We start from the raw sequence: 18,861 nt of genomic DNA, 5'->3' as shown, positions 1-18,861 counted from the left end.
GTGGGACTTTAAAAACAACACAAAAAATATAATGGAAGGGCTCAGGATGACATCAAACTGTTCTACTGCTTCTCTTCATGAAGACTCATTTCAGTCATTTAAGGAAATAACCAAAATAAAACTGCAATGAAAAACAAGTATGTCAAGGGAAAGCTAACCATGCACATTGACAAAATAAAAGACCTTGTTCAATTAAATAATTATACTCTCTTTAGCGTTACTAATTACTTCTGGATTCAGGATAATAAAACGGGGCATCAATGCTTGTATGTCACAAGCCTGTATGGTGAGAATTCAGTCATGATGATCTGTTAGACTGGAGAGTCTACTGATGGGCTTTGACTGCCTTGTCCTGAATGGGTATCAAATAGTCTCTAGTGCTGAAGGTGTCTGGGGAGACTTGGGGGGCCTCCATCTCCATCAGAGAGTTCTGGTAACAGCATCTCTCTGGTTAGGATACGCAGACGAGAGGGGACCTGTCAACACACAAACAAGAGATAAGGGACCATCGCAGACGATATGAATCCAAGTTTCAAGATGATATCATTAGCATTATATATACAGGGTTCCTGCGCTGGTCTTAAAAAGTTCATTAAGTCCAAAATCCAGCAATCCGATTTATAAGGCCTTAAAAGGCAACACAGTTCAGTTGTTAGGTCTAAAACAACTAGGTGCTAGGTCTTAAAAATGAGATTAGCTTGTCCTGCAAGGAAATCAGTCTGACCACATCTGTTTATGCTGACATTAATCAAGCTGGAACCAATATTTATTTTATATTAATTATCCTTCAGACTTCAATCCCTAATTTCATCACCTTGAGGATGACAAATAGCTATCATATGGTGTCGCGAATAGGTCTAAAATTCTATTCAAAGAGGTCTAAAAAGGGCTTAAATTTGACTTGTTGAAACTTGTAGGAACCCTGTATATAGTCACGTAATGAGAAGGCATGGGAAATGATGATGGTGTGTTATGACAAGATAATACTGTACTTACTGTTTTGGGTCTCTCAAGTTGGGTGTCTGAACACCTCTTGGTGTCTGTGAGCTGTTGACCAGACTCTGTGTTGAGGTCTTCCTGAGTCGCGTCTCTGATGTGGCAGCAGGGAGGGTGGGTAGACTGCTGCCTTGATCTGGCTGGAACTGAAACAGACACAACAGCTGTGTGTGACGTGTGAAATCGCTGAAATGTACTCTCCTTCACAGATAACTTAATGAGGGCCTGAGGAATGCTTCAGCTAAAGATACAATACCTGCAGAGGAAACTCTGATGCTAGATCTGCTGTCAGCTAAAGTATAGGAGGATATCTTCCTTTGGCCTGTGAGAGAGAGGAGAGAGAGACAAGCAGAGATGGAACATAGTGAAGTAAGGCTTTGCTGGGGGTGTAGTGGAGTTACTGCAGTCAGAAAGAGAGTGAGAGGAATCCAGTTTGCAGCTTATGCACATACCAGGTGTGGAGGTGCATCCGGAGAAGGCAGTCTCAAAATCGTACACCTGGCTCTGCAGCTTGTCAACCTGCTGAAAAGCCTCTCGCTTGAGGCTTCGCTCCTGATGAAGGCGGCTCCTCACCTACATCAATTCAATTCAACTTTATTCGCCATGTGCAGTGCACTAGGAACATGACTTGGTATTCTACCATGCTGAACAAGCTACAGTACATACAACAGCAAGACGACAACACAACAATACTCAAGACAAAATATACAGTACCAATATGAGTGAATAAATATACTGTACAAGAACATGTAAAGTGCAAGGTGCAATGATCAGGAGTTATTGAAACTGAGCCACTGGAGGCAGTGTATGTACTGTATGTAAAACATACATTAACATACATACAGTGTGGTTAATGACTGTTGGTTAATGACTGTTGCCGCTTACAGAAATGCTCTAAGTCACATGGGGAGACATGTGGCACACCACAGATCTGAGAAATCACATCAGAAATGATCCACATTAATTTACTGTAATAGGTCGATATTCTGTATAAATACTGATGATGGCAATGTTACATTTCGTGTACGTTTGTAAGCCGATGTTCCACAGGATCATGAGATGGTAAATGGACTGCACTTCTATATCGCCTTTATCCAAAGCGCTTTACAACGGCCTCTCATTCACCCATTCACACACCAATGGCGGCCAAGCTACCATGCAAGGCGCCGGCCTGCTCACTGGGAGCAATTTGGGGTTCAGTGTCTTGCCCAAGGACACTTCGTGGTCAGCATGTGACCAGCCGGGGCTCGAACCGCCGATCTGCCAACCTTGCGATCATTAGACGGCGGCTCTACCTCCTGAGACACAGCCTCTACCTCCTGAGACACAGCCGCCCATGAGAGACCTACTTGTCTGATGTCTTTGCCGCTGCGTTGTTGCTGTAGCTGTGTCTCCTGTCTGCTCCTGTCCAGCTGCACGCTGGCGGCTCTGAGCTGTCTGTCCTTGTCCCCCGCGTCCTCCCTCAGCTGCTCCAGGCTCCGCAGGCGGAAGGTGTCCAGCTCCTGCCTGCTCCGGGCCTCCTGGGCGGAGCGATGCCTCACCTCATGGAGCTCCTCATTCTGTATGTGATGAACGCCCATACAGGGTTCCCGCGCTGGTCTTAAAAAGCCTTAAAGTCTAAAATCCAGCAATCCGATTTATAAGGCCTAAAAAGGTACCCCAAAAATGCCAATTCGCTTCCTTTTTTGTCTGTATGGCAGTGAAATCCCTAATTTCATCACCTCGAGGATGACAAAAAGCTATCATATGGTGTCGCTAATAGGTCTAAAATGATATCCAACGAGGTCTAAAAAGGTCTTAAAATTGACTTGTTGAAACTTGTAGGAACCCTGCCATAGCATAGCAGGGTTAAGACAAAACTGCCAAAAGTATCCCTCTCTTTAGACATGGTTATCATGTGTTCTAACCTTTGATGGGGGACTGTGTCGAATTTGAGATGTTTATTTATATTTGATATGGTAACAATTGTATTTCAACACTATGAATATCACTATTTACACTTGCAGGAAATGTGTCAACGAATTATATGGTTCTATCTAAATTTTTGGTTAAAATTTTGTTTTTTACATAATCTGATCCAGTAGGTGTTTATTAATGCCTTTGTGGTGTTATTTTTAAAATGTTGACATTTTTGAGTTAGTAATTAATAAAATACAAAGGTTCCATCTCACAGAACATAATGGAATGTAAAAACTTTGACGCTCATTATCTCTGAACTGCCCTAAACGGAGTTAGAACCTTATAATTCTAAGTTCACAATGTTACTCTACCGTACCTGTTTGAAGAGCAGTCTCTTGGTACAGCTGTACTCAGTCTGGCACTGCGTCACGGCCCTCTTTGTGGCCTCCAGTTCCTCCTTGAGTAATGCCACTTCCTCCTCTGATGTCATCTTCACCTTCAAGGCCTCTCTCTGACAGGCCATCTCCCTCTGGACACAAATTACCGTAGGCAGAAAGGAAGCAATTTACCATGAGAGGAAGGGGGTTGTGGACTCATTTACCACTGGTACAGGGTTGTGGCACGACCCTGTATTTACAATCATCAATCGTTTCAGAATACATATATCCTTCCGCCACAGAATATAGTCCCATAAACAAGATCAACCATTGCATTGTAGGTCAGCACAGGTGTTCTTAATCAGATTGATTGGGAGGCGCATTGATACTGGAAATGCGGTCTGAACTGTGGGTTGTTGGGATATTTACCACTGTTGCTAGCCAATCAGAATCCAGTATCCAAACATGCTGTTGTAGAAACGTCCATTTTAAATAGGAAGCGCTCTCACAGCTGCTCTGCTGAAAGAAATGGTGTGATATGATTGGGGGATATTCTTTCTTCTCTGTCGTACCTACCTGCTGGCTCTGCAGCAGCTCAGAGTGCAGCTTTCCCTGGCCCACCACCTGCCTCCAGTGGCTCAGGGCCTTCACCTTACACAGCAGCCCTGTCAGCTGCCTGTTCTCCATGCTCAGTTCATGCAGGCCCTCGTTCTGGTGGAGAAAGACCGTGGTAGAGAGCAGTGTTAATTTTGGCAGGCTTTTTAGTCACTTAGTCTTTGGTGTTTAGATGAAGATGCACACCAGTTCTAGTCACACCAAGTCACCTAAGTCTCAGAGTTTTCGTCGCTGACTACGGCTAGACTAACATGTTTTGGTGTTTTTGTGGACTGAAACTGCACTGGAATGTTTTCAGTTTTTATCAACTGGAACTGGACTGGAACTAAGAAAAATGGAGGTGACTTGAACTGGTGTGCATCTTCATCTAAACACCAAAGACTAAGTGACTAAAAAGCCTGCCAAAATTAACACTGGTAGAGAGAGACTCAGAGTAAGTCATGTAACTGGATGAGATTAGATTAGATTCAACTTTATTGTCATTGCAGAGTACAAGTACCAGACAAACGAAATGCAGTTTAGCATCTAACCAGAAGTGCAAATAGTGATATAGGAACATGATATAAAAATATGACAATGTTAGTGATAGGTACAGTATGGCAAGTACAGTAGATTATACAGTTATGAGTTATGTACAGTTAAGGCAGCTTATGTACAGTATGTAATGTACAGATATAAAAGAGGCTATATCAAAGAGGTATGTGCAATGTGCAATAATACAGTATGTGCAAAGGTAATATCAGTCAGGTACTTGCTTTGGATTACAGATACTGTACTTCTCCAGATCATCTCAAATGGTAAATGGTAAATGGACTGCACTTATATAGCGCCTTTTTTGCTGCTCCAAAGCGCTTTACAACAGCCTCTCATTCACCCATTCACACACACATTCACACACCAATGGCGGCAAGCTGCCATGCAAGGCGCTTGCCCGCTCACTGGGAGCAATTTTGGCGTTCAGTGTCTTGCCCAAGGACACTTCGACATGTGGCCAGCCAGGGCTCGAACCGCTGATCTGCCAACCTTGTGATCATTAGACGGCAGCTCTACCTCCTGCGCCACAGCCGCCCCATCTCACCTTCGACTGAGCCAGAACCAGAGCATCATCGTCCTTGGTGGAGCCAAACTTCCTCTTCAGCTTGATGATGCTGTCCACTCCTTCTCTCCTCACTTTGCTCACTAACTGTCTTACATCCTGGTCCATTCTTGCATGGTACTCATCAAGTCTGGCCTGGGATCCATACACAGATAATACAAGAATCAAAAGAAGAAGTATCCTATTTTGAACTGTTGTTGTAGGGGGGGAAACATTATTTACTTGAAATGGCTGTTAAGAAGGTTCCGGACCTTAAGTTGAATGCAGGTGGAGAAGAGTTGACGGACCAAGGAGTCGTAGCGTTGTCTGTGTTGGAGGCTCAGCTGTTGCTGCTGGCTTTTATGCTTCTCCTCCAGCTGAGCGATCCTGGCACGGAGGGCTGTGACCTCCACCATCATCCCACGGCAGAGTGCAGTGACCTAGAATACAGTACCAGAGAAACACTGGTCATCATGGATCTATCATCAGCATTGGCTTAACATTAGCATTGTCTGGCTATCATATAATGGCGACTAGCACTAAAACTAATGGATGAACATCTTTTCTTTTTTTTTGTTCTTCATTTTGTCAGAACTGTCTTTTCAAACCTGCTGTCCTATGTGCTACTTTGTCCTCTGTATCACATTGACATAAACTTAAAGTGCTTCAGGAATATTGAAAATCATATACAACCTCATTGTAAGGGTCGCTTGTCTGACTCTGGGATTCCTCTAGGTTCTTCACGTCCTGAGGACAAAATGTTTAAAGATACAAGAGTAAGAAATTAAAGAGTAACTTGTGTGTGAATGCAAAACATAGAACGTCACTGTATAACACCTGCCTGATTGGCGGAGGTACCTGTTCTCTCTGGTAGAGCAGCTGACTCTCTTGCTGCAGAATTTGTTCGTAGAACTGGGAGTAGAACAGGAAGCTGCTGCGCTCTCGTTTCATCACGGAACCGCCCAGAGAGGTCAGGCACTGCTGCAGGTGGGTCTTGGGGAACATCAGCTGTAGGAAATATTCCTCTTATTACATTATTATTATCATCATCATCATCATCATCATCATAATCATCATTATCATGGTAAATGGTAAATGGACTGCACTTATATAGCGCCTTTTTTGCTGCTCCAAAGCTGCTCCAACGCGCTTTACAACGGCCTCTCATTCACCCATTCACACACACATTCACACACCAATGGCGGCAAGCTGCCATGCAAGGCGCCGGCCCGCTCACTGGGAGCAATTTTGGGGTTCAGTGTCTTGCCCAAGGACACTTCGACAGCCGGGGCTTGAACCGCTGATCTGCCGACCTTGCCACATCATTAGACGGCGACTCTACCTCCTGGGCCACAGCCGCCCATCATCATATAGTGTGTACTTGTCAAAGGTATTCTTAGTGTATTCTAAGATGGTTGTTTAAAATCAAATGTTATATGCCAAGGGACAAAAGACCATTATATTTCATACAGTGTAAATCCTCCTGCCTCTCTGTTATGTGATGAGTGTCTTTACCAGTCCGTCAGCCTCCTCAGCCCCTTCCATCAACTGCTGGATGAAGTTTTCCACTATCTGAGGTCGTTCTGGGGACAGATTGTGCTTCATGGGGGCTCTTTTCCACAATTCTGAGCACAGAAATAGTAAAGTAAGAAAAACACAAATCACACAAGAGTAAAGAATTCATATCCAGTCCAACATTGCTTAACATATTTTCCAAGTTCAGTGAAACCACCACAGTCTGACGGTGAGGTGTGTACCTGTAGGGAGGCCTGTGTCCTGCCGGGCCCTCTCTGATATCACCAGGGTCAGCTCCTTGGCGATCCTCCTCTGCACCGCTTGGATCATATCACACTCAGTACTCTCCAGCAACCTGTGGAGCTGCCATGGAGTCAAATCATATTGTTCATCACACACAAGCGCTTAATACAGGACAGACCCCAACCAAAATGTTGGATTTAGTCCCTTCATGTAAGGTATCCTTTCCAGCACTCCATCAGAAGATGCGTCCCAAGGCCAGCCCAGCCCAGTGCAGTCGTCTCCCAAGTATAGTTAGGGTAATAAAACCCTGAATAGTGCAGTGCAGTACCTGCCATGTCTTAATGTCAACCTCTGTGGCTCCAGCAGGGGGCAGGAGAGGCTGGTCATCAGACAGCAGGACAGCCTCATAGTCCTTCTCTCTGCCCATCTGTTGGGCCAGAGCTCTCATGCTGGGCTGATGAACCTCAGCTCTGAAATTCAAAAACATGAGAACATATATCACAGCAAGGATAAAAAAAAGAAAGGTCAAGTCTATGAAGAAATGTGTTTAATGTCTCTCTTATCAGTGCCATAAAAGCAACATTCTACAACAGCATGTTTGGATACTGGATTCTGATTGGCTAGCAACAGTGGTAAATATCCCAACAACCCACAGTTCAGACCGCATTTCCGGTATCAATGCGCCTCCCAATCAATCTGATTAAGAACACCTGTGCTGACCTACAATGCAATGGTTGATCTTGTTTATGGGACTATATTCTGTGGCGGAAGGATATATGTATTCTGAAACGATTAATGATTGTAAATACATGAATTTAATGTTACAACGTGTATTTATTTTTTAATATTATGTGGGGGCTGTTGTAGAAAACGAATTTACCATTCGAGGGCAGGGGTTGTGGACCTGTGGTAAATTGCTTCCATTTAAAATAAAAAACGTTGTGTGGGTGGTCACATACCTGTACAGTCTTGAAAAGTGTCTATAGAGCTTCAGGGTATTGATGTGCTCGACACCTAGTTGTCTCCTGCCCCAACTCTCCTTGAAGAACTCCAGCTGCTTGGTCAGCACCAGGAACCCCTTCAACACAGACAGGACCTGGGTCGGATCCTTCAACACAGATAGGACCTGGGTCGGATCCTTCAACACAGACAGGACCTGGGTCGGATCCTTCAACACAGACAGGACCTGGGTCGGATCCTTCAACACAGACAGGACCTGGGTCGGATCCTTCAACACAGACAGGACCTGGGTCGGATCCTTCAACACAGACAGGACCTGGGTCAGATCCTGGGTCGGACTGGAGGCGGCTACCTTCCCTTCATCTCCTCCACCATCCAAACAGTCAACCTCCTCCAGGGATAAAGACGCAACGCTGTCAATCTAGTTGTCATAAATGCACAGTGCCTGTGTATAACCAGGGTTCCCATACCTTCTAAAACATCAAATTCAAGCACTTTTCAAGGACTTTCAAGACTCAATTCCCTCAAATTCAAGGACCCAACATGGCATAGTTTGAGACAGATCTAGATGATAATTTATATAATAGGAACTATCCGCTCACAGACAACAATTAAAAAGAGAGGCTTTTGAATGTAGAGGCTTGAACACTAGATGGTCTCTATAATTACGTAATAAAAAAAATATATATATATATATATTTATAAGAGAGAGAGGGGAATTCAAGCACTTTCAATGACCCATATCTATTTTCAAAAACTTTTAAGACTTTATTTCTTTTTCTCAAATTCACAAACTTTCAAGGATTTCAAGGACCTGTGGGAACCCTGCTGTGTATAACACCAACATTTTAATTTAAAGATAAATATCAAAAGTCATGATCATACGAAACATCCATTTCCTCTGTCAGGCTTGCCACATACATGTAGGTCTTGCTTGTTGTCATGGAGACGAAGCGGAACCGCCTCCCCTCCGCTATTGAGGACGTCCTCCATTAGGAGAGAGACCCCGAGGAGAGCTCCGTTGGCCTCCATCCTGCTCCGGCTGCTCAGGCCGCTCAGACACAGCTGGAGGGTTAGGAGGATCAGGTCATTTGTGAATTCGTGACGTTAGAATTATAAGGTTCTATCTCCATTTTTGGTAAAAATGTTGTTTTTTTACATAATCTGATCCATTAGGTGTTTAATGCCTGTGTGGTGTTATTTTTAAAATGTTGACATTTTTGAGTTAGTTATTCATAAAATACAAAGGTTCCATCTCATAAAACATAATGGAATGTCAAAACTTTGACGCTCAATATCTCTGAACTACCCTAAACGGAGATAGAACCTTATAATTCGAAGCTCACGAATTGTATCAAGCCATTAAACTTTAATATCATTAATAATAATAATAATAATAATAACAATAATAATAATAATAATACATTAGACTTATATAGCGCTTTTCTAGACACTCAAAGACGCTTTACAAACTGAAAAGATTGAGTAGTAATAATAAAAAGACACAAAAAATAAATAAAAGAAAGTATAGGGGCCTAATTAAGGTAGTGCTGGGGACACATGGGAAGGGGAGAGGGGGAGAGGGTTAACTGGTGAAGGCGAGCTTGAAGAGGTGGGTTTTGAGGGCCTGTTTAAATGTTGGGAGGGTGTTGGCCTGTCTGATGTGGTTTGCTTCATTTGTGGATTAATAAATTAATCATTCTCTCCTAAGTGCCATAATGCCATACAAGAGAGAGGAGAAGAGGGGAAGCAAATATTAGGAAGTATACCTGCATGCAGTTCTCGATGGGTGGGATGTCCCATATGTCCACAGGATGTAATCCATGACATGCCAGAAAACATCTCCATGGATACATCCTTCGGGCCTAGAAATCATAAACAAATCATAACAGTTGTTTTTTAAGGTAAAAAACTTGCAGCCACAGGAATCTGTTGTCAATGCTGGTGTTCTCTTGTAAACTATCGATGTTTCCTGGGTTTCAACAAAATAGCTTTATTGTCTGTCACACAATGACAGAAATTCTCCTTTGACAGGCAGAAGTGCAGCTCAAGAATACAGTTTCCACATTAAAAACACACATAGGTCACATACATACAATAAAAACAGACAGACATAGCAGTGTTTAAAAAATGTAGTGCCTATTTAAAATGTCCAGTCATTTAAAAATAATAGTAAAAAACAGTGTTATGGTTTAAAAAGCTAAAATGTTGTGGTTTAAAAAGAAAAACAATGCGCTTTCTAATTTAAAATGTTCAGGGCGGTGGTTGCAGTTGGGATGAATGATTTTTTGTATGTGTTTTTCCGGGCGAGTGGAATTCTGTAACGGCGGCCTGATGGAAGTAGCTGAAATGATTGGTGAAGGGGGTGAGAACAAACTTATGAACAAACTTTGCTACAAACCTTGGGGCAGTGAGGTTCCAGTGACTGAGGTAAGGGCAACAGGCGACCGTACACATTGGCTCTGACGTTGTCACTCAGCACAGGGAGGGCGTGCCCCATGTTGTCACTCACACTCTGATAGGCTGCGACGTTTCCAGAGGAGAGGAATGCTTCCCTGAGGTAAATAGAAACATGACAGAGAGAGAGAGAGAGAGCAATATTGATAGGAATATATAAGATAAGAGAGATTAGAGAGTAAATCAACCCAAAAACTAAAAACACGAGGGGATAGAGCCTTTTCCAAAGCAGCCCCTAGGCTCTGGAATAGTCTCCCCCTCCACATCAGATCCGCCCAGAGCATTGAGGCTTTTAAAAAACTAGTCAAAACACATCTCTTCTCCCTGGCCTTTGACCTGAGGTGAGCCTGCCTCCCGACACTGCCCTTTTTGCACTTTTATTTGTATTGCACCTTGTTTTTAGTGTATTTGATCTATTTTATGTTTATTTTTTAATCTGTATTTTATCTCTTTTATCTTGTTTTTCTCTTTATCCTTTTATCTGTTAAGCACTTTGGGCGGCTGTTGTCGTTGTAAATTTGTGCTATATAAATAAACGTTACCTACTTACTTAGTTACAAAACAGCACTCACCTGATGAGGTGACGCACCGCCGTGTCAAACTGCAGGAAGAGCACCTGCCTGCGCAGCTGCAGCAGACGGCCCACAGCTGCAGGACTGGCAGGGTCACACAGAGTCTCAACCTGCCGCTGTATCTCCCATAACTCTGCCCCTGTAAATACAACAAGTCCAAGACCTCACTCAGACCAAGAGACTGTTATGCTCTACAAGCTATTCAAATAAAGGATGATAGCGATGGAAATAAATATGTGTACCTATGCCTTCTGCGCCCCCCCAGTCAGCTGTGAGCTCCGGCCCTTCTCGTCCTCTCCTCAAGCTGAAGTGGGCTCCTGAGTTTCCCAGTCGGGCGAAGCTGACCAGGTAGCAGACGATGTCATGAAGGGCTGACACGATCCCCAGAGTATGATGAAGAGCTCTGCTACATTCCTGTAACACACAGCAGAACCACATCCTGATCTTCATTAACATACAGCATGTTTTCAGTCTAGGAAAAACAATGCATTGGCCTGGATTCAGCCTGCATGTAGGAAGAAAACATAATCTATTATTATTTTTTATTTGTAAACTGTAAAGTGCATTGAACTGCTTCCCACGGCTGTCAGAACTGCAGAGTCACTACCCATATTCCGTCGGAGACTGAAGACCCATCTCTTCAGGTTACACCTTAACTGCTCCTCCTGAGACATCTACTACCCCCCAGCACTGTATCTCCAGAGACACCCGCTTTTCCCCTTTACTCTGTCCCCTATGACTTCTACTGCCCCCCTTGTACTGTCTCTCTGTTCTCCAGTGTCTATACAGTATATACAAATATATATATATATATGTTTTACTTCTATCACTGAGACTGCCAATGGCCCCTGGCCTGAGCTAGATTACTCTTCCTGCTACGACTGGTGGATTGATGATTCACTTGCTTAGTCAAATGTATTGATTGTAAGTCGCTTTGGAATAAGGCTAGGTCTGCTAAATGCCAAAAATGTAAATGTAAAATGTGTGTGTGTGTCTGCATGTGGTTGACAGCAGGTCAAAGGTCAGAGTCTCTCACCTCGTCCTCCAGGGTCCTGTACATCAGGAGAACCTCAGTGAAGTGGGGGATGAACCACAGGTTGAGGACTGTTTTGCCGTCTGCAGACAACAGGTGTCTGGGTCGACGGCTGAAGCTCCTATTTAACAAATCAAATCAAATCAAGTCAGGTTTTATTTGTATAGCGCATTTCTCATAAGATGCGACTCAATGCGCTTTACATACTGACAGAGCCGCAAGCAGGCAAAAGTAAAAACCTGTACACTATGTAGCCAGAATATACGTTTCCACACGTTTTGCCTTCCATTCATACTTGAATGAAAACTCTTGATATATCCCTGTATATTGTAATGTATTTAGTTTTGCTGTATTTATAATTCTGTTATTGTTTAAACATCTTCATCTACGTATTCATAAGTGAGATAAAATGATCTTGACGTGATCTTTACTCTTTTACTCACAAACATTTCACTGTGAACTTGTGCTGGGGAGAGGGATTTGGATATATTTTCATGATATGATGCTATGAAAGCCTCCCTCATACTGTTCCTACCTGGGGTCAGGTCGAAGGTCAAATTCGGACTCCAAATCACCTTTCCACTCACTGGCCTGTCCAATCATGAAGTGGGACTGGCGAATGGCAGGCAGATCATCCAATAGGGAGGTCAGGCTGTAGAACAGGGCTATGATCTGCCCTCTCACACAACACTGGGACATACGCAGGCTAAATCTGAGAAAAGGTCGACAGACACAAAACAGGTGACATGCTACACAGGGAAGAGCCTGTTGTGAAGAAACTGGGTCATGCAGTAAGCTTCGCCATACTGTGTCTGACCACAGCAAGTAACTGCGATGAAATCCTTTTTTCATAATCCTTAATTCCTGTTTTTGTGTTAAACATTTGTGCTACAATGAAGTTTGATTTGATTCAATTCAATGAAACTTGAGTAAACAGTCAGCCATGTTGGAGCAGCGTAGCTGACGACACACATCACATACAGGAAACACATCACATACAGGAAACACATCACATACAGTAAACACATCACATACAGGAAACATACTTCTGACAGAACTCAAGAATCAGCCTCCTCTTGATTTTTGCCACTTCGTCCTATGGTGGAAAAGAGGGTAAATGTTACTACAGTAATGTTACCGGTAACCTATGGTAACACGGTAACCTATGGTAACACGGTAACCTATGGTAACACGGTAACCTATGGTAGCACGGTAACCTATGGTAACACGGTAACCTATGGTAACACGGTAACCTATGGTAGCACGGTAACCTATGGTAACACGGTAACCTATGGTAACACGGTAACCTATGGTAGCACGGTAACCTATGGTAACACGGTAACCTATGGTAACACGGTAACCTATGGTAACACGGTAACCTATGGTAACATGGTAACCTATGGTAGCACGGTAACCTATGGTAACATGGTAACCTATGGTAACACAGTAACCTATGGTAGCACGGTAACCTATGGTAACACAGTAACCTATGGTAGCACGGTAACCTATGGTAACACGGTAACATATGGTAACACGGTAACCTATGGTAGCACGGTAACCTATGGTAACACGGTAACCTATGGTAACAGGGTAACCACAGGAGCAGCTGAGACTCAGGGAGGAGGGACTCTGTGGCCTGAGCACTAGAAGAGCCGTGAGGGGTCACGGTGACCCCTGTGAGTGAAAAAGAAATCTATCTTTGTACTCAATTTCAGAAGCCTCCTTTCATGACTTTTCCTAGATATGTGCGTTCTACCACAGAGTATCCTTACATTTTCAAAATCACTTCAGGATAAGATAGTATAAAGCTGTTTTGCAGTTTTTCTGTGTAGGAGGCAGGCTAAAAAAAGAAGCGCCCTCTAGTGATCTCTGTGTGTAAATAGCAGATTTACACATTCTAAAAAGGGGGTCTATTTGACCCCCAAGGCGGCTCTACTAGTAGGTAAAATGGGCACGGCTGTTGTAGTGTTAACTTACAGGGTTCTTCAGGAGACTGCCCGCCATCTGCCTCTTCTTTATGAAAGAGTTCAACATTTCGTCTCGTGGACCCACTTTCTCCAACTGGACGGATACAAAAGCCTCTGCAAGCCTACGACTCAAACCCAAAAGATATATCACACTTTCTATATGACTTAATAGTAACAATGACATTTACAATATAAAATCGCTATCAACCCTCCAGGTCACCTCTCCCTGGTCCCAGGAGCACTTGTCTTGGGACCTCTTGTGGATGAAGGGTCGGCCTGTTGGAGTAAGCTGTTGAGATCTTCACAAGCTTTGGGACCCAGCCTGGCTGACGAGTTTGTATCACCACTTGATCGAAGACCCTTCTAAACCAAGAGAGAGAGAGACAGGGTTCCTACAAGTTTCAACAAGTAAAATGTAATACCTTTTTAGACCTTTATTAGACTCTTTGAATATAATTTTAGACCTATCGCGACACCATATAATAGCTTTTTGTCATCCTCAAAGTGATGAAATTAGGGATTTCACTGCCATACAGACAAAAAAGGAAGCGAATTGGCATTTTTGGGGTTCAAGATTGATTCATTTCCGTGTAAATAGATGTGGTCGGACTGATTTCCTTGCAGGATCTCATTTTTAATTAAGACCTAGCACCTAATTTTTAAACCGAATAACTGCCATTTTCAGACCTTTTTAGGCCTTATGAATTGGATTGCTGGATTTTAGACTTAAGGCTTTTTAAGACCAGCGCGGGAACCCTGGATCGAAGACCCTTCTAAACCAAGAGAGAGAGAGAGAGGGAATTTGATCTCAGAAATCCAATCCATTGGTTGTACGAATATGAATTTGAGCTCTGTGTGATGTATTGCTGATATACTGTACCTCCTCAGGTGAACAAAATGTCTCTGCCCAATAGCACAGACACGCCAGCTTCACTGCCCCAAAGAAAGCATTCTTCTGTGTCACCTGACAGCCCAGGGTCACCTGCAGGTTCTCGATGCCTGCCCTGGTCATGAGCTGAGTGAGGAGAGGCAGGAAGAAGAGGCAGTCATGTGACGCCTGTAAAGTCAAGTCGTGAGCTTAGAATGATAAGGTTCTAGAATCTCCGTTTAGGGCAGTTCAGAGATATTGAGCGTCAAAGTTTTGACATTCCATTATGTCTTGAGATAGAACCTTATAATTCTAACGTCACGAAGTGTAAAGTATAGCGATTAATAGCTAGGCTAAGCATTTAATTTGAGTTTTACAAACATGCACTACTGCCTCTTCAGTGCAGAAGCTGAATTTTCCAATCTGGTTCTCGTCCAGCTCCTGGATGCTCAGGGGCAGGCTGGACGGAGTGTACCTACGTATGGGATGGGAGAACAACATCAGAATGACTGTAAACAACCATGTCACTCATGTTAAATGAAATCTGTAAGTACAGTATACCAGGGCTCTCAAGTCTCACGCATTGGGCGTGAGACACACGCGGCGTGTGAGCGTGTGAACGGGTTGAAATGTGTGTGTCTCACACCCAATGCGTGAGACTTGAGAGCCCTGAGTATACGGAAGCAATTGATCATGAGAGGAAGGGGGTTGTGGACTAATTTACCACTGGTACAGGGTGTGTAGGAAAACCCTGTACAGTGGTAAATGAGTCCACAACCCCACCACCCTCCAATGGTAAATTGCTTTTCTACAACAGCCACCACATAATATTAAAAATAAATACACAGTTGTAACATTAAATTCATGTATTTACAATCATTAACCGTTTCAGAATACATATATCCTTCCGCCACAGAATATAGTCCCATAAACAAGATCAACCATTGCATTGTAGGACAGCACAGGTGTTCTTAATCAGATTGATTGGGAGGCGCATTGATAATGATACTGGAAACTGAACTGAACACAGTCTGAACTGTGGGTTGTTGAGATATTTACCACTTTTGCTAGCCAATCAGAATCCAGTATCCAAACATGCTGTTGTAGAAAGCTACATTAGTATAGACATACAGGAGAGTACCTGTCGACACTGCTGTTGTCCTGCAGTAAGGCTGTGACAAACAGAGGGCGCTGTTCTGCCATGTCTCTCTGTACAGCAAACTCAAACTGGACCGGCCGCACATACAGATGGAACTCATCGAAGCCCAGTTCTAGAGACAGCGTTTTGTATAACCTTGAGACACACAGGGTATAATGTTAATATCACTAGTCGTGACGTTAGAATTATAAGGTTCTATCTCCATTTTTGTCAAAATTGAGTTTTTTACATAATCTGATCCATAAGGTGTTTATTAATGTCTGTGTGGTGTTATTTTTAAAAGGTTGAAATTTTTGAGTTAGTAATTAATAAAATACAAAGATTCCATCTCACAAAACATAATGGCATGTAAAATCTTTGACGCTCAATATCTCTGAACTACCCTAAACGAAGATAGAACCTTATAATTCTAAGCTCACGTAGTACCAAATAAGTGACTAGAATCCATATTGCCAGCGGGTAATAATAATATGAGCTTAACTGTGCCAGATGTGCAGTCTCTGCTGCTGACTCCATCAGGCGATGGCGTAAAGTCACCAGCTCCAGCAGTTTGGAGAAGGTCTCTACAGCGAAGAACTGCTTTTCCTTCCCCTGCTTCATGTCCTTCTCCTCAGCAGAGCAGATCAGAGACATCCCCACGTCTCTGACCAACGAGGGATCCCCCAAAAGCACGTCTGAAAATAACTGAGGAGGAAAGGAACACACGTGATGTGGTGCTACAGGACGTTTTATTTGTGATATTTTATATCATTTTATACTGAGAAATTGAAGTCTCTCTACAGTTTGGCGAATCTAGCAGTACTCAAGGAAGGCCCATTTCCTTCCTGGAAGGGATGGGCCAAGATCTGTGGCGCAGTGAATAATTCTGACTATGGACAGGGCCCATAACTTGTGTAATCATCGATTTGTATAATATGATTGGTTCCCAAGAATAGTGACCTCATGACCTAGGACAGTTAGTTGGGGGCTTTTTGCTTTTTTGCTTTTTGGCTTTTTGCTTCTTGCTTATAATTGGTCTGCTCGTTTCTCTCTGCGCTCATGTAACTTTGCTTAATAAAAGGCCTCTTTGGAGACAATTGATTGATTTAAACTCTTTGTGCTTTATAGGTTTTACTCAATCTATTAAGAATCAATTAAATCCACAACATTAGCGATATTGAGGAGAGAAAACCCACATCCTTCTGTGTCTGAGTGCTGTAGGAGGCCCCGGGCGCAGCCAGGGAGTGCCAGTGATCCAAGGCCTGCTGTAGGAGTCTCTGTTCCAGGGAGACTCTCTCAGCGACCCCAGCTGCCTGTTGAAGCTGAGTGAGCTCCAGGTGAGCCTGGGTGAGGGCCTGGTACACTTGAGAGGCGAGGCATAGGGAGGGGTGAACCTCTAGCAGGTATACGTTCATCAAGGCAGGCCTACAAACACACACACACACACACACACACACACACACACACACTCAACATAGATGGATAAACTCTAAATACTATAACAAAGATATGACCATATCTTTCACCTATAACGACAGAATAACAGTAGCACTTGCCTGCCACCACCCAGTGACACCAGATGCTTGGGGACATAGTTTGGTGGCAGTCCGTATTCATGAACAGTGCCTCTCTGACACCCCCTCCACACACGCTCCAGGTACTGCCGCTGCTGATCTATCTGATATTTAGGACAATATCATTGGAGGAGAGAAACGCATCAGAGGTACACAAGAATAAACACTGATAATAAATCATTAACAAACACAATAGAGAGCTGCTATTGTGTACTATTTGATGGTCTTTATGGCATAGAATAACAAATGATGCATTTTGTTTTGTTCACCAACGATAGTTACCTGGCAGTCCAGCACTGCTCTGATTAGCTGCTGGTGGCTTTGCAGACAGGCCGTCTCTGCTCTGTAAGCCTGTGCAAAGTACCCCGCGCCCAGCTCCAACCGTGGCCTTCTGTGCATGATGTCTGTGAGGACCTGGGCCAAGGCAAACCGCTCCTCTGACCCTGACACATGCTGGTAGGCTTCAAAGTAGCAATTCAAGAGCTGAAAAATGTTATATAGATAGAGTCATGGCTACAATAAAGTAAATCTACAAAAATGCGGAAATACTAAGTGTTATTGTGGCTGAAAATACTTTGTTTGTTTGTGACGTTAGAATTATAAGGTTCCATTTCTGGTCAAAATTGAGTTTTTTACATAATCTGATCCATTAGGTGTTTATTAATGCCTGTGTGTTGTTCTTTTTTAAATGTTGACATTTTATAGTTAGTAATTAATAAAATACAAAGGTTCCATCTCACAAAACATAATGGAATGTAAAAACTTTGACGCTCAATATCTTTGAACTACCCGAAACGGAGATAGAACCTTGTAATTCTAAGCTCACGCGTTGTCATTCATCACCTGAGCTTTGTTCTCCAAAAAGGCTGCCTCACACGTCCACAAGTCCAGAAGAACTGCAACACGGTCTACGTCTGTTCCGGCCCATGAGTGGAGGTCTGTTGTAGAGTTGTATGACGCCTCAGATTTGACCCCCTGTTGACTTGTCGTGCTCCTCTGGATGTAGTGGGAGCCCAGCAGGGTCAACATGAGCTCCAGTTCCTCAAAGTCCCTCAGAGCGACATCATACACTATGTACAGCCCTCTCTGGTCCTGGGTGTGAAGTAACCCCTCCTCACTACTGTAGAAATCGTGTAAGTTCTCCACCTCTTGAAACTCCATGAATTCCGAGCAGTGAACCTGTCGTTATAAAAATTAAAAATAAAGTATCTAAAAAGCACATTCCCGCTTAAACCTTCGACAAATAGCCCACAAGAATCCCAGCACGAAGGTTTAGAATAGAATTTCCTCTCAGATAATGGCATTGATGTCATATAGTACTGTGGGGAGCATGGAGCGTTCTGGCCTGCAGGTGGAGCCAGACTGTGGTGGAGGGTGGATGACGGGGCTGATTACGGACATGTGTCAGTAATCAGCCTCAGCATCCAGCCTGTCTTTTTAACCTGTGTGTGTTTGTTCCCCCTAGCAGTGAACGGGAGAGAGAGTACATGCCCAGGAGAGAGAGACACTGTACCGAGCGAGCGAGCCGAGCCCGAAAGGGGTGTATGCGACCGAGTCCCGAAAGGGCGTATA

At 43.5% G+C, this 18,861-nt stretch overlaps 1 protein-coding gene across 1 annotated transcript; it reads right to left on the bottom strand.

The window, feature by feature from the left end:
* Positions 1-374: 374 nt before the first annotated feature.
* On the bottom strand, positions 375-13,776 carry LOC308170196 (coiled-coil domain-containing protein 162; the record flags this gene model as incomplete). The annotated part of the gene is made up of 24 exons (XM_080544958.1): positions 375-476; positions 997-1,142; positions 1,253-1,318; positions 1,449-1,569; positions 2,346-2,555; positions 3,272-3,424; positions 3,849-3,983; positions 4,966-5,118; positions 5,235-5,402; positions 5,656-5,709; positions 5,821-5,970; positions 6,478-6,587; positions 6,720-6,840; positions 7,049-7,190; positions 7,680-8,101; positions 8,602-8,745; positions 9,450-9,545; positions 10,082-10,235; positions 10,710-10,848; positions 10,952-11,123; positions 11,746-11,863; positions 12,278-12,454; positions 12,789-12,838; positions 13,720-13,776. 24 exons carry the CDS (start codon positions 13,774-13,776, stop codon positions 375-377), a joined length of 3,360 nt encoding a protein of 1,119 aa, XP_080401084.1.
* Between the last annotated feature and the right edge of the window lie 5,085 nt (positions 13,777-18,861).

Source organism: Nansenia antarctica (assembly GCF_963989245.1).
Source record: "Nansenia antarctica genome assembly, chromosome: 1".
Classification (NCBI taxonomy): Eukaryota; Metazoa; Chordata; class Actinopteri; order Argentiniformes; family Microstomatidae; genus Nansenia; species Nansenia antarctica.
Note: the sequence above shows the minus strand (reverse complement) of the source record. Positions and strands in the feature narration are given on the sequence as shown.